This window comes from Heteronotia binoei, chromosome 5, assembly GCF_032191835.1.
Source record: "Heteronotia binoei isolate CCM8104 ecotype False Entrance Well chromosome 5, APGP_CSIRO_Hbin_v1, whole genome shotgun sequence".
Lineage (NCBI taxonomy): Eukaryota > Metazoa > Chordata > Lepidosauria > Squamata > Gekkonidae > Heteronotia > Heteronotia binoei.
This window is the reverse complement of record NC_083227.1, coordinates 73,099,359-73,121,669: the sequence shown is the minus strand read 5'-3', so window position 1 is coordinate 73,121,669 and position 22,311 is coordinate 73,099,359. Positions and strand designations below refer to the sequence as shown.

The window sequence follows — 22,311 nt, the reverse complement described above, 5'->3', positions numbered from 1 at the left end:
AACAAATGCAAAAAATTATATTGGTATAGGCATAGTTATATTGATAAATTAATATTCAGTAATTTTAAAAAGCCAGGAACAGGAGCTGCCACAATCGATGTTGGCAAAAATGTTGGCAGTGCCTTTTGAAGCATGACACACCTTTCAGATGAAAGGCTAAAGCAATGCAGTTGTACAGAATGGAACATTGCATTCAAGGTAATTTGAAAATGCACAGAGAAATTGCAGAAGGAAAGTGGAGGCGAAATAAAAGTGTATGGAAGCTTTAAAATAAAGTATTGTAATTCAAATCCCTAAAATGAGCAAAAAAAAATAATATGAAAACAGCTTACATCATGCAGCTACTCTGAAGAACTGGCGCTCTCTGCTGAACAGAATATCCACATGGAAGCTACCTGTGCTGTATTGCTTTTGTGTTGTTGGAGAGTTTTCAAGAATGTGACTTTTCTTGTACATAATTCTTACAACTGATATTCCCCATATGAGCCCCAGAGGGCACTGAGGTCATCTGGGAAAAACCAGTTGAATGTCCCTGGGCCAAGGGAGGCCAGACTGAAGGCCACCCGGGATCGGGCCTTCTCTGTCACCGCTCCACTACTGTGGAATCAACTCCCTGAGGAGGTGAGGGCCCTAAGATGTTTAGATCGATTTCGTAGGGCCTGTAAGACCCACCTTTTCAAGATGGCCTTCGACTAGTGATAAAACTAGTGATAAAGCTAGGTATGCTGCTGGAAATGCTCTTATGTTCTGAATTTTACTAAAAATCTAATGTTTATAGCGCCATTTTGTCATGTTAATTTTAATAATTTATAACTGTTTTAACTATGTTTTTATAAGTATAATGGATGTAATGTGTATTTTATGTTGTGAGCCGCCCTGAGCCTGCTTCGGCGGGGAGGACGGGATAGAAATAAAAAATTATTATTATTATTATTATTATTATTATTATTATTATTATTATTATTATTATTATTATTATTATTATTATTATTATTATTATTATTATTATTATTATATTCTGAATATGAACTTTTTATCCCTTTGTTCCTTTGCAGGATGTGGATATATACCCCCTCCGCCTTACCCAGTTCCTGATTATGGAGGTCAGCCAGTGCAGAGGAGTTGGAAGTAAGCCTGGTGACTTATCAGTTTTTAAATTGTCTACCAGTTGTAGGACCTCCTTGTTGGAGCAAGAATCTACATAAACCCAGTCTGACAGCTACAGTATGACAGCTGGTGATCTAGCTGCCAGGCTAGGTCACAGTGACCTGATCAGCAGACCGGCTTGAGCCGGCAGAAGCCAAGTGATGCAATCTGCTGAGTCAGCACGGCCAGGATTGGCTGCTTGGACTATATATGATCTGTGTGTGCATCACACAGGTCTCTCCCTGTGAGATGGTGGTTAGGCGAAGCACTTTGTCCGTGGAGGTGATATTGTATAGACTGCACAAGAGAGCACTTGTTGTGTATATATGTTAATACACCTTTTGGCACTAGTTGCACGTGTCTGCCTGATTTTCTTTCCTGAAGCCCTGTGTCGGGCAAGTCATCTCCCTCACTCTGCTACTCCCGCTCCGACAGGGTTATGGGCCCAGGGCGGTTCCGCTGCGCGGAGGAGAGAGTTGAGAGTTGAGCTGACTGTGAGTTTGGAAAGAGCCGGAGGCGAGGAACGCCGGTGAAGGACACAGAAGCACCACCGTTCTCTGTTTGAGAGCCAGAGGGACGTCGGCAGCCAGCTGTGAGGAGGAGTCGGCACGATGGCTCAGCAACAGCTTGGAGTAGCCGTTGAGAAGCTCACCTCAGCCAACTACGCGGTGTGGAGCCTGAGAATGCAACACTACCTCAAGCGTGAAGGGCAATGGCTGTTCGTGAGTAACCCCCCTGCTGACTTATCTCCTGCCGAGACTGTGTTATCGGATAAGGCACTGGCCAACATAGTGCTATCTATAGGAGATGACCAGCTGGTTTATGTGCGAGGGAAGGACACTCCCAAGGCTGCCTGGGACGCGTTGAGTGCGGTGCATGTTAGCACCACTGCTGGTTCCCTCATGGCCTTGACAAGGAGGATGTTCCGCACCGTTATGCCGGCTGGAGGGTGTGTGAAAGATCACATCAAACGGCTAACGGACTGTTTCGTTGAGCTGGAGGCAAGAGGCAAGACTGTAGCTCCAGACGACAGAGTGTACATTTTGCTGTCGTCGTTGCCACCTGAGTACACTCCCCTGATAACTTCTCTGGAGACGGTGGACGTAGCGACCCTGACCATGGAATACGTCTGTGCCCACCTGCTTGACTTCCAAGAGAGAATTGCGGCCGTGAGCTGTCCGGGGGTGTCGGCCAGGCAGCGTGCTGTTATCGGTGTGTCCGGGAAGACAGCCAAGAACGAGCCAGCTTTTGCTGCTGGCAGGCGTCCGAAGGTGGAGGAAGTGGAGCCGACTGCGTTTGCAGTCCGTCGCTGCTATGGATGCGGGTCGTCGCAGCACCTGCTCCGAGCTTGCCCTGAGAGGGAGAAGAGGCGGGGGCGTGTGCGGCGAGAGCGGAGGACCGCCAGCCCGTGTGAGGAAGCAACCCGGCTGGTCACGTCTGCAGTAGAGAGCACAGGGTCTGCTTGGATTTTAGACTCCGGGGCAACGAGCCATCTCTGCTGCGAGAAGGAGTTGTTGAAAAACATTGACAGTCCTGAGCATAAGTATGTGAGATTGGCTGATGGGACCACTGCCAATTCTGTTTGCTCAGGCAATGTGGAATTTCCTGCACTGAAATGTATGTTGCAAAATGTGTTGTATGTACCCTCACTGCAGTCTAACCTGTTGAGTGTTAGCACACTGTTTGACCAGGGATACCAGGTGAGATTTGAGAAAACCTGCTGCAAAATCCTGGGAGGTGGGGGAAAGTTGCTTGTGACAGGAAAGAGGGAAGGTAAACTGTATGTGGTCCAGAGTGATTGTGCCCAGGTGGCTCAGGTGTCGAATGAGCCTGTGCACAATAATTGTATACATTTGCTCCATAGGAGACTTGGGCACTGCGGATTTAGGGCGTTAAAGAAAACCCTGGAGCTTGTGCCTAGTTTGAAAGTAAATCCTTGCAAATGTTACTTGGATTGCCAGGTCTGCAAGAAGACCAAAAGCAAGGCGTGTGCTGTTGCTAAAGAAAGCTCAAGGGAAAGCACACGAGCCCTGGAACTAGTCCATTTAGACGTTATTGGCCCATTGCCAAAGAGTCTGTCGGGGAGGAGATACTGCTTGGTGGCCACCGACGACCACACGAGGTACGCGTGGGTTTTCACCATGGTGCATAAGTCTGAGGTGTATAAGACATTCACCAAGTGGGTCAAAGCAGTGGAGAGACAATTAGGGGTTAATCTCCTGGCTGTACAAACCGACAGAGGGGGGGAATTCTTATCTAACCAGATGAAACGTTGGCTGGAGAACAAGGGCATCGCCCACCGTCTGACGAACCCGGCAACGCCCCGAGAAAATGGGCATGGGGCTGTATTGCAGAATGTGATGTATTGCATGTTAGAGGATGCACAACTGCCAATGACCTATTGGGCAGAAACCATACATGCAGCTGTTTTTTTGCAAAATAGGGTTTGGTGTAATACTGTGAAAAATGTGCCTTACAGGTTACTGTTGAACAAGACCCCAGATTTGAGTTCTTTAAAAGTCTTTGGGTCACGGGCTCGGGTTGGCATCCACTCCACGAGTAGCGGGGAGGGGGATGTCCGGGCAGAGAGCCTAATTTTTCTGGGCTACAAGCCAAGGGCCAGGTGTTATCGTTTCTGCAATAGCAAATGCAAGATAACACTTAGTAAGAGTGCCCAGTTCAATGAAGAAAGCAGCTGGCCAAGGTTGCACTCCTTGCAGAAACAATTTGTCCTGCTGCCAAGTAGCGATAACGATGTTGGAGCGCAGCCCAGAACTCCAGCCCAGGAGGTGGCACCCAGTGGGGCTGGAGAAGGTGAGCCGAATGCTGGCACAGAGCCTAACGAGCAGAGTCAGGAGGCAGAGCCTCAAATGCAGGAACTGGAGGTAAAGTGTGAGAGTCAGGAGGTTCAACACCCAATTACAGGGGCAGAGCAACCAGCCCAGGAGGTGGGAACAGAGCAACCCGAAGAAGACAAAGCTGGTCCAAGCACAGGGCCACGGGTGTCTGCCAGGTCCACCAAAGGCCAACGTCCCGCTAGGTACAAGTGTCCCTATGTCACTCTGACTGTCAATCCAGACCCACCCGGATTTGAGGAAATGTTAAAAGAAAAGGCTAAGAAATGGAAAGCCTGGGTGGCAGAGTGCGAGGCAAGGGAGAAGGAGGCTGAAGCCAAGCGTCTGAAAGAGCTGGCTGAACAGGAACACGATGATGTGTTTTACAATCATGATGAGTTCCTGAACGAATTCCGGAAAGGGTTCCGAGCTACGTAAATATGAACTGTAATGTTGCTGGTGGACATGTATGTAAACTGTGTAAAGTGTTTTGGTGCACTGGGTTTAAATAGATTAGGAGGTGTGTTGGAGCAAGAATCTACATAAACCCAGTCTGACAGCTACAGTATGACAGCTGGTGATCTAGCTGCCAGGCTAGGTCACAGTGACCTGATCAGCAGACCGGCTTGAGCCGGCAGAAGCCAAGTGATGCAATCTGCTGAGTCAGCACGGCCAGGATTGGCTGCTTGGACTATATATGATCTGTGTGTGCATCACACAGGTCTCTCCCTGTGAGATGGTGGTTAGGCGAAGCACTTTGTCCGTGGAGGTGATATTGTATAGACTGCACAAGAGAGCACTTGTTGTGTATATATGTTAATACACCTTTTGGCACTAGTTGCACGTGTCTGCCTGATTTTCTTTCCTGAAGCCCTGTGTCGGGCAAGTCATCTCCCTCACTCTGCTACTCCCGCTCCGACACTCCTTTCTGATCATCTCAATCTGACTCAGGTCTTCCGCAGTGAAGACAGAGGCAAAAAATGCATTCAGCTTCTCAACCATTTCCCTATCATACTTTAGTAGTCCTTTTACCCCTCTGTAATTCAAAGGCCCCACTGCCTCCCTGGCTGATTTCCTGCTTCTAATGTATTTGAAGAAATTTTTTTTGTTGGTCTTTATGTTTTTTGCAACATGATTCTCATATTCCCTCTTTGTCTGCCTGATCACAGACTTGCATTTTATTTGCCACAGCATGTGTTCCCTTTTATTCCTGGCTCTGGGATTCAGAGGCTTAGTGCTTCCGAATGTGGAAATTCCCCTCAATCGCTGTGGCTAGTAGCCATTGATAGACCTTTATCTTCCATGAATCTAATTCCCTTTTAAAGCTGTTTATTCCCGTGGCCATCACTATATCTTCTGGCAGTGAATTCCACATTTTAATCACTTTCTGTGTAAAGAAGTATTTCCTTTCTGTACTGAATCTACTGCCCAACAGCTTCAGTGACCCTCAAGTTCTAGCATTTTGAATGAGGAAGAAAAATTTATGTTTGTCAGATTTCTCTACCCTATGCATAGTTTTATAAACTTATCATATTCCCGCTTTAGTTATCTCATTTCTAAACTGAAAATGTCCTGGACTCTTTAGCCTTTCCTCTGTAATTTTTCCAGCCCTGCAATGTCCTTTTTGAGATATGATGAGGCCAGAACTATACATAGTATTCCAATAAGGTTCCATCATAGATCTATACAAGGGCATTAGAGAATCGTAGAATTACAGAGTTGGAGGGACCCCCAGGGTCATCTAGTCCAACTCCCTGCACAATGCAGGAAATTCACAAATATTTCCCCCCCACCCTTACATCCCCAATGACCCCTGCTCCATGCTAAGAAGATGGCAGAACACCTCCAGGATCCCTTGCCAGTCTGGCCTGGAAAAAATTTTTTGACTGACCCCAAAGTGTCAGTCAGCATTGTGTAAGAAGAGGCCACAAGAACTAAGCACTGATGCAACACTTCCTGCCCTACTTCTCGTGATCTCCCTAATTCACAATCAGCATTGCTGTCAGATGGCCATCTAGACTCTGTTTAAAAACCTCCACGGAAAGAGAACTCACCGCCTCCTGAGGAAGCCTGTTCCACTAACGAACCACTCTTGTCAGGAAGTTCTTGATGTTTAGTCAGACATTTTTAAAATTTAATTTCAATCCACTGGCTCTGGTCCAACCTTCTGGGACAACGGAAAACAATTCTGCATCATCCTCTATATGACAGCCCTTCGAATACTTGAAGATGGTGATCATATCACCTCTCCATCATCTCCTCTCCAGGCTAAACATACCCAGCTCCTGCAACCTTTCCTCATAGGATTTGGTCTCCAGACCCCTCACCATCTTTGTTGCCCTCTTCTGAACATGTTCCAGCTTGTCCATATCCTTATTAAACTGTTGTGACCCAAACTGAACACACTACTCTAGTTGAGGTCTAACCAGAACAAAGTAAAGAGATACCATCACTTTGTGTAATCTGGACACTATGGTTCTGTTGATACAGCCCAAAATCTAATTTGCCTTTTTAGCTACAGCATCACAAATGAATTTGCCGTGAAGGGTTAACTGCTGGTTGTACTGAATAAGTCTTGCTCTCATGAACTCTTATCTTCCTCCTCCCTTCCTGTATCTTCCCCTGTTTACCCTGTTACTGAGAGGATACCTGGGTCATCTCAGATCTGACTCAGACAGGATGTCTGTACCTATTAATCTGGATTTTATAATAAAAGGAACTTTATAAAGAATAAAGACTTTTTATTTTGGGGAACCAGGGGGAATTTGACACTCATATTGAGTGTACAGTCCACTAAGACCCCTAGATTCTTTTTTACTGCCAAGGCAAGTTTTCCCCCATCCTATAATGATGCGTTTGATTTTTTTAAATGCAGAACTTTACATTTAACCTGGTTCAAATTCATTTTATTTATTTTAGCCCAGTTTTTTAGCCTGTCAAGATCATCCTGTGTCCTGTCTCTGTCTTCTACTGTATTTGCGAACCCTCCCAACTTAGTATCATATGCTAATTTAATAAGCATTCCCTCTATGCCTTCATCCAAATCATTTATAAAGTTGTTGAAAAAAACAGGTCCCAGGACAGATCCCTGAGGCGCTCCACTTGAGGAACCAATTACAAGCACTGTTTGGGTAGCCAGTGTTTGGTGTAGTGGTTAAGTGTGCGGACTCTTATCTGGGAGAACCGGGTTTGATTCCCCACTCCTCCACTTGCACCTGCTGGAATGGCCTTGGGTCAGCCATAGCTCTGGCAGAAGTTGTCCTTGAAAGGGCAGCTGCTGTGAGAGCCCTCTCCAGCCCCACCCACCTCACAGGGTGTTTGTTGTGGGGGAGGAAGGTAAAGGAGATTGTGAGCCGCTCTGAGACTCTTCGGAGTGGAGGGCGGGATATAAATCCAATATCTTCTTCTTCTTCTTCTTCTACGATCTGTCAACCAATTACAGATCCACCTAATAGTAACAGGATCCAAACCACATTTTACCAACTAGTCAAGAAGAAGAATATATGGAACCTTATGCAAAGCCTTACTGAGATCAAGATAAGCAATGTCTACAGCATTCCCCTAATCCAGCAAGGGTAATATTGGCTGTTTTCAGGGCCGTAGGTAGGAATTGGAAGGTTGGGCCATTTGCATTTTGGGGGGGGGGGGACACTGATGCCTTCTGGTGCCCCATACAACCTTCCCTCTAGTAGCTCCCCCCACACGCTCTCTCTCCCTGCCTCTCTCAGGCCGCGCTCCCATCCCCCCCATCCGAATTGCTTCTGGGCTGAGGGCAGAAGTAGAAGGACCAGATCTACATATTTTTCGGGGGGGGGGGGAGTAAAAACAGGCACCCCTTAATTTATTCCCCTTATATATACATATATGACCGATGTTTTTGATATAGATATAAAATAAACAAGTCCAAAGGTGCTGGCCACTGGATAAATGAAGGGTGGGGGACAAATGCAAAGCCTTAAATTAAATTTTAGGAGACATATCACGTGTCATAAGTTGGCTACTTAGTAAGAAGCATAAAAATATGTTTTTAACAACTGAAGAATGTTTTCTATCAGCATTACTTTGAGGAGGAGGTCAGATCAGAGTTTCAAGCGGACACACTGGGATGTGGGAAATGTGTGAAGTTGCCTCTGTCTGCCTCTTCTAAGTATGCTGGTGGAACACAGAGAAGGGAAAGAAATAAGGGGCAAGCACAGACAAAAGCTAAAAGGGAGACAGGCTGTCCCCCCCTTCACCCAGGCTCCCCACCCTCTCTCTATTGAATGGAGAAGGAGGGGTGGCTGGTCTTCTTGTGTCAGTTTAGCAAATTTATTCCCCCCCTCCTTCTCCTGAGGAATGGAAGTAATCAGGTGGCTACAGCAAAAAGAGGTTAGGAGCAAAGCTTTTATTCCTGGCTTCACCTAACATATGGGATTTTGCACAGGAAGCTGACATACCAGAGGAGGGAAAGGGGTGTGAGAAAGAAAAAGAATGATCATCATCCCAAAGTGAGCTTTGCACAGGAAGCTGATGCAACAGGGCAGCAAGCGGGTGGGGGGGGAGGGGGGACGAAATAATTATACATATCCTATACATTCTGCAGGAGAAGGGGGGGAATCTCATTACATGTACTAACCCATCTCTCAGTATATTTTAATGTACCCTTTTTTTCTAATGGCAAAGTAGAATGTATTTCTTGTAAGCCGCCCTGAGCCTGCCTTGGCGGGGAGGGCGGGATATAAATAAAATTTTATTATTATTATTATTATTATTATTATTATTATTATTATTATTATTATTATTATTATTATTATTATATTTCTCTTTTAGAACAGTGTATCAGAATGTTTTGGTTTTTTGTATTGACATACTCAAATAGGAATATTGGCTATTTATCTTATTACATATACTAACCCATCTTCCACTATATTTTAATGTATTATTTTCTTCTGATGGCATCTATATGATGTTATAACCTCTTGAGATACTAATGCCCTCCATTTAAACCCACAACTGATGAAGCCGGAATGACATTCAGATTTATGGCACTTCACACCTATGTCATGTCTGCTTTTTATCACCCTCCACTGCTGTTACAGCCGAGTTAACAATACCAAACAAACACACACAGACCCCAATTTGTGATTCTTTTAATCTGCTAAAAACATTCCTATGACTCTACATACCAACTCACTACCCACTTTCTCTATATTTAAAGATGGCTTGCCATTCCAGTTTTGTCTGATGAAGTCTGCTTAAGAGCATATGAAAGCTTACATTCTGAATAAAACTTAGTTGGTCTTAAAGGTGCTTTGTTTTATTGCTTCAGATATAGATCCAAGGCTGCCCACTTGGATCTATATACATACCATCCTCACAATAAGAAGAGCTTTTCTTATGTGGCAGGACTTTAGAGCGAAAGCTACTTAGTGGAAATGTAATACCACTAAAATTAATGGAACTTACTATGTGGCAAAGGTGCTTGCTAGAAATTAAACCACAGGGCAAGTTAGAAGCGTCATCTCAAACCAATGCCAGGTAAGAAGGAAGGAAAGGAAAAAAACACAGAGAAAGAGAAGGTGGGGGAGAGAGAGGGAGACAGAGAGAGGTGAAATGAAGGAAAGAGCCAGGAAGGAAAGGAAAGAAAGAGAAAGGGGGGGAGAGAGGTGGAACGTGGGCCCTCCTTAACGGTTGGGGTGTCAGGAGGAGGAAGTGGTAAGGAGGAGAAAGGAAGGGATGGGGGTGGGAGCTGAATTAGGGAGGAGGTGGGAAAACTACTTTGCAAGAAAAAGAGAGGAGGTGAGAGAGAGGCAGGTCGTGGTGGTGCTTGAGCCAGCCGCATCCAGGGGAGAAGGCACAGCCAAGGCAGCTGGTGGGTGGTGGCGGCAAAGGAGGAGATCTTGCAGACCTTTCCCTGCCCAGGCCCAGCTGCATCTTTTTGAACTGACAAGCCTGGGTGTGGAAGAGCGCCCTCCCAGTCCTTACTTTGCCACTGCCTGACTCAGAGGACTTCCCCTGCTCAGCCCTCCCTCCTCGCTGACCGCTCTTCCCCTTTACCTGGGTCCAACCCAGATGCGAGAGAACTAACGGAGAGAACTAACGAAGTGGAGATCCTGGCAGCAGGAGTCGACGGCAGGCGGGCAACATGTGCTCTCTCACTCTGCACAATTACTACTGCTGTATGCCCGGGCAATGGAAGACACCTTAGGGGGTGGGAACAGTGCGCATGGCTGCCCTCCCCCTCCCCAGACGTCCTCCTTGTGCACGCATTGGGCAGTGCATGTGCAGCAGCAACCAGCTTCACCCCCTTGCATGGTGGAGTCACCCCAGCTGCCCGAGCAGAGGGGGGGAAAGGGCCGGGCGAGGCTCTGTGGTTGGGCTGCGGATGGGGCTCTCTGCAAAGGCTGAGGTCTGTCGGGAGGCGGTGAACTTACTTGGAGAAAAAAAAATTAAATCCCGATGCACCAAGCATCAGTTGCCCCACTGCCGCCATCCCTCCCCCTTTTGCACATGCCACTAAAATAGCACGGGCTGGCAGCAGAAGCAGCCCCAGCTCCTCCTGCAGTTTAAGGGCTCGTGAGACAGCTGATTGGCGGGCCCTTTAACTCTGGAAGGAGGCCAGGACTGCTTCTGCTCCTGGCCCCACAAGCGACCTCTCCACCGTCCAAAGCACTCACAGGGCAGCGGCAGCCACTGAAGCCGTGGCAGAGGCCTCGGGGACTGGTTGGGGCCCCCGAGTCAGGGGGCCTCGCTCAGAAGTCAGGGGGCTGTGCCCCCACAGGCCCCCTTGTAGCTATGGCCCTGGTTGTTTTATTCTCAGTCCCTTTCCAACAATCCCTAGCATAGAGTTTGCCTTTTTCACTGCTGCAGCACACTGTGTTTACACTTTCATTGATCATACCACTACAACCCCAAGATCTTTTTTTCCTCTCAGTTTCAGCAAGTTCAGATCCTTTTAGTCTATACTTGAAGTTGGGATTTTTTTGTCCCAACATGCATCACCTTACATTTACCATCACAGTTTTAGACTTGGCAGTCTTTTTCTTACTCTGTGAATTGCTTTCTATTTGGGCTTCAATTAGTGTAGTTTTAAATATCTTCCAAGCATCCTCTAGGGATCTGACTCTCTTATGTTTCCCCTACAGCTTCCTTTTTACTATTCAACTCATGTTTGTAATGTTCCTTCTTTTGAAATCAAATGTGGCAGTTCTGTAGGGGTAACTTTCTATATACGTGAATGCTGAACTTAATAGCATTGTGGTTACTGTTCCCAATTAGTGTAACAGTCTCTACATCTCTCAGCAAGTCTTGGGACCCACTCAGAACCAAGTCCAAGATCATCAACCCTCTAGTTGCTTCTGTGACCAGTTGCTGCAGTGCACAGCCATTTGTGATATCTAGGAGTCTCACTGCTACAGCATGACTTGAGCACATGTTTACCTGGTCAATGTGAGGGTAGTTGAAATCTCCCAGTATAATAACATCATCTGCTTTTGTCACCTCCCTTATTTCCTTCTCTATCTGAAGATCACCCTCAAGGATTTGATCAGGTGGGTGATAGTAAACCCCCACTTTTAACTAACCCTTAAGACCCAGTATTTCTTCCCATATGACTTCTGTTGGGGAGCTAATTTCCCTGTTGCTTTCTAACTTATTTGATTCTATGCTCTCTTTGGTGTACAATGCAACATCTCCCCCGAACCATCCTTCCCTGTACTGCCTACTATATCTAAATTGTCACTGAATGCAGAGCACACCAGCTGATTCATCTTGGTGCACTTGCATTTAGACACCTATAATGTGTTCCCCTCTTTAGTAACCCTTGCCTCCCTTAGTCCATGCATAGCCCTCAGTCATCATCATACCCTTACTCCCAAGTTCTGTTACACTCATCATGTCAATATTATCCTGATTGCTTAATCATTCCCTTGGACTGACTTTTCCTGAACTGGAGAGCATAACATATCACAAATTAGTCTTTGAGGTGCTACTGGAGTTTTACTCTCTTTCCCTCCTTCATTTTGTGTCCTTTCTGTAAGACTGCAAGACATGATGAGAGATTTTTTCACTCTGCTTCTGGCACAGTGCTTAGGGCAGGGTTCCCCACTGTGGTGCTTGTGTGTGTCATGGTGCCAACCAACACCTTTCTTGGTGTCTACCAAGTGTTTTTAGAAAGTTGGTGGGACCAGGTTGGGTGTTTGACTGGCAAGGCTTCTAACTGGTGACTGCAGATGTGATTGTCTAAGAAGATTTTTAAAAACATTGCTGTAGCAGCAGCTGCCACCGCAGCCCAAGGAATTTCACTTTGTGATTTAAGGTAAGCTGTGGATGCCATTTGTCTCCTGCAGCAGCCATTTTGTGGCTGTGCACACAGGGTGGTGACAGAATTTCAAAGGGGCTTGCAGGCTTGAAAAGTTTGAGGGGGCTCCTGGCTTAAAGCTATTCTAAGTGCACAGTGGAAGTGCAAATATAGTCTGCCTGAGTTGGCTGTGCTTTTGGTGGAGTAGCTGAAGGACTGGTTTCAGCTCTTATATTTCGTGTCATCATAGAGCTGATGACATTAGGCTGACCAATGGTAGCGTGCATGTAGAGTAAGGCATAGATTGTATTTCTGGACAGACATGTCCGGAATTGTATTCTTGGGCAAATCGTGGGTAGCTCATCCTATGCAATGCTCCAACACCATGCCAACTGAGTAGTGTGATTTGGCACTGCCTGTAAGGCTTCAGAGTAGAGTTTTGTACTATCTTGTATATTTATTCTCTTTCTCCCTGGTCCTTTTCCACAGCATTCCTTGCATTTCAGAAAGTGAAGCCCAGGCAGCTTTTCTTGAGTATGCTTCAAGTCACTGCTGTTACAGCAGCACGCCGGCCAGAGAGATGGTGTTCGAAGAGCTGCAGGCTTTCAACACTTATCGAGTAAGTAGTTTATTCTCTTCTAATTCCCTAATTTACTATGCACTAATTAGCTACGTTTATAGGTACTGAACAAATTGTCTTTTGGTGCTGTGCATTGTAGTCTGATGTGTTATCACAGCAGCTTTAAAAAGGAGTTATACAATGATGGTGGGGGTGGGGGTGGTAACATTGGCAATCATTCCCCTTCTGTCTGTGGAAATTCTTCAGTGGCCCAAGCTTACATCTGTCACAAACCTTAAGTGAGCTTTTACCCCTCACTACAAACCTCCTGCTGGTCTATAGTAGAAGTCATACTTGTTGAACATATGGGCTTGTGGTAAAGATCCCTACAAACCCTAATTTCAATTCTTGCAGATTTTGTTCATTGTACTGTTCATGGCTTCTTTCTGTTCCTCTTTAGCTCTAGCTCTTCTTGTTTTTGGTTCTGTTTTTTCCTCCCACATATCACACTAAAGTGTGTGAGGGGGGGGGATGCTCCCCTTAGGGCCTATGTAATGTTCATCTTATTCCTGTCAACCAGAAATATGCTAGGATCTCTATGTTCAAAACTGATTTACCAGACGTGTGTAAGTCCAATTCCTGTAGAGACTATGAGGCTTTCCGCCTCCAAACTTGAAATTACCCAGAGAGCTACCATTTGGCCGACTGGAGAAACCTGCACACAAAAGTTTCTCCAGTGAGGTTATAATGATTCCCCACTTCCTTTTTCTTTCTCTTTCTTGGCTGAGTAGACCCTTTTCTTCTTCTTTGTTTCTCCGTCTGTCCCACCCAGTTGTTTAAATGAGTAGTGGTTGCTGACCCAACCTCGGGAAATGAGGAACCAAGAAAAATACATTACTTTACATCAGATTATGAAACAAGAGAGGCTTGGTAGTAATTCAAAGCAAACAAACTGTTTTATTTCACTTTTGGGGGGCGGAAATGGTCAGGTAGATAATTAGATTTAAACTTAGCGGGTGAACAGGCAACAGGAATGAGGTAACTTGGCTTCCTGAGTTGGAACATGGCGAGTTGAGACGCTTCTCACAAAGAGGAGCGGACCGGAGCCTCTGTTCTGGGTAGGGAAGGTGAACCATGCCTGCTGCCTATTTTTCTCAGCTAGGGATTTACTTTGGCTAATGAGGAGTCCCAGAGGGGCTCTTTATGGGCTTTGAAGTGTCCCCATTGAGGAATTGCACTCCAGCATCTACAGAGGACATCCGTGGTCATTAATTTGACTTAAATTCATCGTGTTTCAAGCTTTCTTTGAACTATCTTAGTATTGGAACATTTATTATTGACAAGGATATATGGGACTGCAAGGTAAGAAGATTTTTATCTATCATTCTGGGATCCAAATCAACTTTATCTGAGACAAAGATTAAGTTTTGGACTTAAATATATTATTCTAAAGTTGTAAAGAAGAGAAAAGGGGGTAGTTTTGGGACATTTGAAATTTAAGACACAAAGTTTAAAAGACAAAAAAAAACTTTTGTTTGACATACCTGTGGTTTCTGCAAAAAAACCTCTATTGTCACTGGGTTGCTGAACTGGAAGACGTGACAGGAAGTGACGTTATACAACTATCGCAAGATCTCTCAGCCATCGAAATGGGACTTCATGGCAAGAAAAGCAAGAAGGAGCCATTAGAAGAAGGGAACTTTTAGACCTCCTGGCCTTCACTAGGATTTGGATACCATAGAGAAATTGCGGCGGCCATTAAAAGAAGGTCGAATTTTTTTTTTAAATACTCAAGAAAAGAGAATAAAACTTTGAAAATTAGTGGAGCCAGCAGAAATTAAGATTACAAAGTGAAACACATTGGATTATAATATTAGAATTGATTTTGGTGGCTTTTTGGTGAAAAGGAATTTTTAAAAGGGGTCTGAAAAATCGCGGACGCCATTTTGTGTATTTTTAAATTTTTTAAAAATTATATCTTGGTTTGGGAAGCCCTGAGAGCGGCGATTTTGGTACCAATGGAGAGGGCATCCCATAATCTATATGTTTTTATGCTTTAATTTGACTTTGGTGACATCAATTTGAGGGCCTATTTTGACAGCGGAGAAACAGTAATGTCAGACCACAAACCAGCACAAGCACCAAAACAGACATGCTCAAGAGCTGGCTTACTTGATGAAGGTATAATGCCTAAAATACAAGATCAATTGGATGCCATGGAGGCAAGACTAGTCAAAGTGATGAAAGACTTAATAATGGACAATAAGAAGCAATTAATTAAATAATTTTAAAAAGATATTGAAACAAATGCAGAGGTGGTAAAGTCAGAGATTAAAAAGGAAATGGAGGATCTCAGAAAGGATTCACAGCGAACATTAAACAACGTGCATGTGGTTGAAGAAAAGGTGAAGGATCAATATTCTATGATTAATAAATTGCAGGAGAAAGTAGTTCTGCAAGATTGTAAGTCAATGGAAAACCAGTTACGTCTGAGAGGAGTACCTGAGAATGAAGGAGAAGACTTAATGCTGTTAATGCTGTTAGCCGCCCTGAGCCTGCTTCGGCGGGGAGGGCGGAATACAAATAAAATGATTATGATGACTTAAAGACATATATAGCAAGTATCATTGCTGAATTTTTGGAAATAGAACCTGATGAATCTAGTTATCTTTAGGATCACATATACAGGGTCAACTCATCATTTGCAAAGAAAAATAAGCTACCAAGAGATGTGGTAGTAAAGTTTATTTCAAGAAATATGGTGGGAAAGATCTTAAAAAAACAATTCGAAAAAACACTGGAAATTGATGGAAGCATCGTAAGAATCATGAAAGAGTTGCCAAGAAAGGTCATAAATGACAGAAGGTTGTATAAAAAATCGACTGACAAGCTGAGGGAGACTGAAGTGCGATACAGGTGGATATTGCCTGAAGGTCTAAGCTTTGAATATGGTAGAAGGAGGATTACAATTACAAATGTACAGGAAATGAGATTTTTTGAAGAGAATGAAGGATTTGGGGGCACAGAATAAAAGAAAAATTGTTATGGATTACAAATTAATATCTTGGAACGTAAACGGACTAAATTCACCACAAAAAAGAAAGGCTACTTTTCACTGGATTAAGAAACAAAAATGTAATATAATTTGTCTACAAGAAGTTCATATTAAACAATTGGATTACAAATTTTTATAGAATAAACAATTGGGTAAGGATTTTTTTTCCTTGGCTAAGGAGAAAAAGAGGGGAGTGATTTTTTATGTTAAACAGGATTTGGATCCAAAATTGATTTTTAAAGACAATGAAGGAAGAAATTTAGCGGTGGAAGTAACAATGAATGATAAAAAGACATTGTTGTTGGGACTGTATGCCCCAAATGGGGCGAAGGACTCCTTTTTTAAAGATATTATGCAACAATTAGACCAAGTGACTTATGAACAAATAATGATAATGTGAGATTTCAATGGAACAATTGTTAATGAGTTGGACAGATCAGGGAAAAAAGAATAAGGAGGGGAAGTTGCCAAAATAATTTTTTGGACTAGTTAAACAAGAAAGTTTGGAAGATATATGGAGGAAATTTAATCCTAAAGTGCGGGACTATACCTTCTTTTCAGCTAGGCATAACTCTTTCTCAAGAATTGATATGTTATGGATGACAAAAAATTTTGGACTTATGACAAAAACAATAGAGATTCTTCCTAAGGTTGGAACTGATCATAATCCGTTGATGTGGTCAGCAAAGGGTGTGAAAAAAATAAGGAGATAGAGAATAAATGAAGATTTGCTACAGAAAACAGAGATAGTGGTGTCTCTTGAAAAACAAACTAAAGCTTTCTTCCAAATAAATGAAAAGGAGGACATTCAATTTCAAACAGTGTGGGATGCGTATAAAGCAGTAATGAGAGGTATTTTAATCACAATGAATAATAGAGATTAAAAGGCCCAGGAGAAAAAATTCAAAAAGAGATTGGGAAAAAAGAAAAGGAATTTAAAAAAAGACCAGGGAAAAAGAAGATAATAAGCAAAATTACAATTTTGCAGAATCAATGGAGGCATTTGTTAAATAAAGAAGTAGAATGAAACCTTAAGAGACTTCAACAGAAATCTTTTGAAGGAGCAAGTAAGCCTGGAAAATATTTGGCTTGGCAAATGAAGAAAAAAAGGGAAAATAAATTTGTGAATATAATTGTATCGGGAGATAAAGAAATTGTTGACCAAGCAGGAATTAAAAGGGAATTTTATAAATATTATGTTGTTATTTCAAGCTCAAAAGGTGGACAAAAGAAAAATAGATATATACTTACAGAAAATTAAAATATATCCCTTAACAGAAAATATGGAAAAGGTATTAAATGAACTAATTGAAAAAATTGAAATTGAAGCAGCCATAAATTCTATGAAAGTGGGAAAAGCACCAGGTCCAGATGGTTTTACAGCAAAATTTTATAAAATCCTCGCAGAGACATTAATACCCAAGTTTCAGAAGCTGATTAATATCATAAGGATTGATGGGATAATACCAAATACATGGAAGGAAGCTACAATTTCATTGATACCAAAAGAAGATAGAGATATAACGAATGTAAAAAATTATAGACCAATTTCATTACTTAATAATGATTACAAAATATATGCTGGGATACTAGCAGAACTTCTCAAACAGCATTTGAATAATTTTATCAAAGAAGAACAAGCAGGATTTCTTCTCAGAAGACAAATCAGAGATAATATTAGAACAGTGATAGATATCGTTGAATACTATGAGAAACACCCTGAAAAATAAGTGGCATTATTTTTTGCAGACGCAGAGAAGGCCTTTGATATTTGAATTGGGACTTTATGTTTGCAGTGATGGAGAAATTGGGATTAGGGGAAGATTTTATAAGAATGGTTAAGGCAATATGTACTGAACAACAAGCGAAAATTTGTATAAATGCAGATTTGACGGAGAAAATGATTGTTGGCAAAGGAACAAGGCAAGGTTGCCCTCTATCTCTATTGATATTTATAATGACATTAGAGATTTTGCTTAGGCAAATACAAGATGACAAAGAGATAGAGGGCTTGAAATTGAAAGGTTTTTCCTATAAATATAGAGCGTTTGCCGATGATGTAATGTTTATAAATGAAAATCCGTTATCTGTGACACCATTGCTGCTTCGTAAAATACAGGAGTATGGAGAATTGGCCGGTTTCTACATAAATAAAGAGAAATCGAAAATTTTGTGTAAGAACATGACAAAGAGTCGACAGGAGGAATTGCAAAGTGTAACAGAGTGCGAGGTCACTTCAAAAGTAAAATATTTAGGTGTGGAAGTTACCATGAAAAATATAGACTTGTACAAAAATAATTATGAAAAGCTTTGGCGGAAAATTGATGAAGATTTGATAAAATGGAATAAATTGAACTTACCTTTGTTGGGTAGAATTGCTGCAATCAAAATGAATGTTCTACCAAGAATTCTGTTTCTATTTCAAACAATTCCAATAGTGAAGGACAATAAACAATTTACCATTGGCAAAGAAAAGTTTCTGAATTTGTATGGGCAGGAAGAAAACCAAGGATTAAAATGAAAATTTTAACAGATACAAAAGAAAGGGGAGGCTTTCAGCTACCGGATTTAAAATTGTATCATGATGCAGTGTGTCTGGTTTGGGTTAAAGTGTGGATGACATTACTAAATAAAAAACCGTTGGCTTTGGAATGTCATGGAAATAGTTCTGGTTGGCATGCTTACATGTTGTATGGGAAAAATAAGATGGATGGTTTTTTATCACACCATTATATAAGAAGAAATTTGTTAAGTACTTGGTCAAAATATAAAAAATATGGTGATGAGAGAAAGCCACTATGGATTGTGCCATCCGAAGTAATTAAATGGTTTTCAGAGACAAATGAAGAGATGGGGTTAACATATAACTAATTATTAAAAATACAAGGAGGAAAGGTGGAATTAAAATCAGCCAAAGAATTACAATATAAATATAATTGGTTCCAATTACAACAAATTAAGAGCTTGGTGGAACAGGACATTAAAAATGAAGATAGAAGACAGGAGCAAACAGAATTGGAAAAAATGCAGTTGGGAGAGAATGAAAAGTTGGTTTCAAGGACTTATAAATTATTATTGACGTGGTCTACAGAAGATGAAGTATTTAAATCTCAAATGATAAAATGGGCAATTAATTTTAATAAAGAAATACAAGTGGAGTATCTATGGAAGAACTCTATGAAAATATCGACATATTACAATATTAAAGAAAACTTTTAAAATGGTGTATAGATGGTACATGACACCTAAGAAACTGGCAAAAATGAACAATCAGGTGTCAGACAGATGTTGGAAATGTAAAAATCATGAAGGATCTTTCTACCATATGTGGTGGACCTGTGAAAAAGCAAAACAATTTTGGCAAATGATCCAGAAAGAAATGTCAAAAATTTTGGGCTGTGACATTAGGAGGTCTCCAGACTCTTTTTTGTTGGGATTACAAATGGAAAGTTTTCCGAAACAAGATAGAACGATGGTGTGGTATCTGCTTTCAGCTGCAAGGACGTTGTATGTGCAGTTGTGGAAGCAGGATAAAATACCAGAGAAACGGGGCTGGATTTTAAAAGTTTTGTCATGGAGTGACAAGAATCTTAAAAGACTATGATTTGGAGAAGTTTAAGAAGGAATGGGAGAAATTTCAAAATTATGTTGAAAAACAATAGGATATAAGGGGACATTTAGTGGTTTTTGCATAAAAGTCGAATGGAATAATGGACTAAGGTGTATAATGGACTAAGTCGGCAAAATGAAGATGAATTTATAAAGTGAATGTTTCTTTCTTTGTTGCTTTTATTTCTTTTGTATTGTTATAAGGTTTTAAAAGGGAGATTCTTGATTTGTTAATTTACCTTGGTTTTTTTAATTTTTAGTAAACACTGGCGGGAGTCAAACAAAAAAGGGGGGAGGTGTGGAGTAGGGAATAAGCGATATATTGCTTATATTTTGTAATATTTTTGACAATAGATTGCAATCAAATAAATTTTTTTAAATCAGGAATGAGGTAACTTTATATAACTATAAACAATAGAGTGTTTGCCACGCGGAAGTTATACAGAGTGGTGTTTAAAGCTGGAGAAAGGTCTCTTGGCAGTCTCTGCTTAAAGGAACAGGCATAAACTTTTTGTCTCAAAAATACTAAGTTTGTGAAGGCAGGAACATACACACAAGTTCTAGTTGTCCTTATTAAAGTCAATATAGGGACCACCCCCTTTCACTAGGAGCTATTTCCCTAAGGGAAGGACTACTGGTCCCACTTCCCTAATTCAGGATCCTCCTTGATCATCCTTCATTCTACTGACTTCTTAAGTGAACGACCTGCCACTCTCAACTATAGAATTTCATTTGAACTCCCTATCAATCAAGGTCCTCAGACTGGTCAACAAATGGTTAATGTATTATACTGCTCTGAATCTTGATTGAGAGGGGGTTAAAATGAAATGCTACGGTTAGTTCAGTTAAGAAGACTGATGTGTAATATATGTGCTATTATACAAAATATTTGAATTACTGAAAAATGAATCCATGATGCTGGATCCTGTGATCTGTTAGCACAAAGCAATGATGGTTGGAATTCTTCCTGTTTTTCAAATCTGCTTTATGCTGATAAATCACAGGGTCCAACATTATGAATTTATTTTTCAACAATCCAAATATTTTGTATACTAGCACAAATATTGGACATAAAATATTTGTTTATTGCTACAGTTATTTTTAGTATTTATCACACTTTTGCGTTATTACATCTGATGTGCTTTTTATGTTCTTTGATGTTAACTTTGTGGTTATTGTATCCTGTGATGTTATTAAATGTCATTTCACTTCATAAGAAGTTAGATAGTGCAACTATAGTTGTATTTCTTGCCAACACTTTCATAGATCCTCTGACATGTTTCTGAATTCAGTGCTGTTTTCTGTTTAATTTCCTAGTATCGCTTGGAGACGTTCACAGAATCTAGGTCTTTGGAATGGAGGACTAAACCTTTTACAGGTAAACCTGCTTAGGGTTCATAAGAATTTGTGCTTAAATTGCTGAGAATACATTTGTATCCCAGAGCAGTGAGCTTCAGTTATTCCATTCTCCATAAGTAAAGTTGGCCAGCAGTAGACAAAGCACGACGGAGTTTTGACTGAATGTTTTGAATGTATTGATCATTAAGCACTGACTAGTACAATTTTAGCTAGAGTTTTTATGGAACCCGTAATCTATTTTCATCACTACCAATTATACCAGGGGTGTCAAACATGCAGCCCAAGGGCCGAATCAGGCCCCTGGAAGGTTTCTCCATTGATTTTCTCCATTGGTTGAGGCTACTCCTCTCCTCGTCCCCTGGGGAGGGAGGGAAAGAGCCAGAGCTTCCTTTGCCCAGTTCCCTGGATCCCATGGGAGAAATACAAAGAAAGCACCTTTAAGACCAACAAGTGCTAATGTTTTATTTTAAGATTTTTTTTAAAAAAAATATTTAGTTGTGCTTGTTTGTGTCCCTTAAAAAGTTCATATCTCTGCTACCTAACCTTAAATAGGTACACACAAGGTACATTTATGTCAGTTCTGGCCCTCATAACAAATGAGTTTGACAGCCCTGAATTATACAGTCCATGGTTTATTCACCCAATAGTGAAGATTTGATAAAACTTGTGGAATAAATATTTCTGTTCTTAGCAGCTGTCAGTGAAAATCAGAGTATGCTGCCAAGTGTATGCAGAACACAGAATAGTTTTAGGTAGGGCTTTTGATGCAGAAAAAACCCAGCAGGAACTCATTTACAAATTAGGCCATACTCCTGACATTACCATTATTCCACACAGTGCTTCTTAATAGGAAAAGCCCAGTGGGAACTCATTTGCATATTAAGCCACACACCGCTGATGCCAGGCAAGCTGGAACTTTGTTCCTGTGCATTCCTGCTCAAAAAAAGCCCTGGGTTTAGGCTTAGATTTTACAAGCAGCTGGTCTGTAATAGTCTAGGAGGTTTGATCACCTGTATTTTTGCAACAGCTTAGTGCAGAGCAAGGGAATAATAAGAAGATGAAGATATTGGATTTATACCCTGCCCTACACTCGGAATCTCAGAGACTCAAGCAGCTTACAAGCTCCTTTACCCTCCCCCCCACAACAAACACCCTGTGAGGTGGGTGGGGCTGAGAGAGCTCTCACAGAAGGTGCCCTTTCAAGGACAACTCCTACAAGAGCTATGGCTAACACAAGGCCATTCCAGCAGCTGCAAGTGGAGGAGTGGGGAATCAGACCCTGTTCTCCCAGATAAGAGTCCACACACTTAAGCACTACACCGAAGTGGCACTTGGGAATTAAGCTTCATCTTGTATGACATGGCAGGCATCCTAATGCCATGATCGAGCAGGTCTGCCCTTCTATTTGTGTCTTTTTGTTCATTTTATTCAGTGCAAACTGTGATTATATGGTCAAAAAGGCTATTATCCA

General features: G+C 41.9%; 1 protein-coding gene across 1 annotated transcript in view; it reads left to right on the top strand.

The window, feature by feature from the left end:
- LOC132572495 (protein SSUH2 homolog) overlaps positions 1 to 22,311 on the top strand; it is a 50,741-nt gene that overhangs the window by 11,427 nt on the left and 17,003 nt on the right. Inside the window, exons 3-5 of the mRNA XM_060239608.1 lie at positions 1,056 to 1,128; positions 12,748 to 12,877; positions 20,799 to 20,859. Of these exons, the coding sequence (XP_060095591.1) occupies positions 1,056 to 1,128; positions 12,748 to 12,877; positions 20,799 to 20,859 (264 nt within the window). The remainder of the gene's footprint in view (positions 1 to 1,055; positions 1,129 to 12,747; positions 12,878 to 20,798; positions 20,860 to 22,311) is intronic.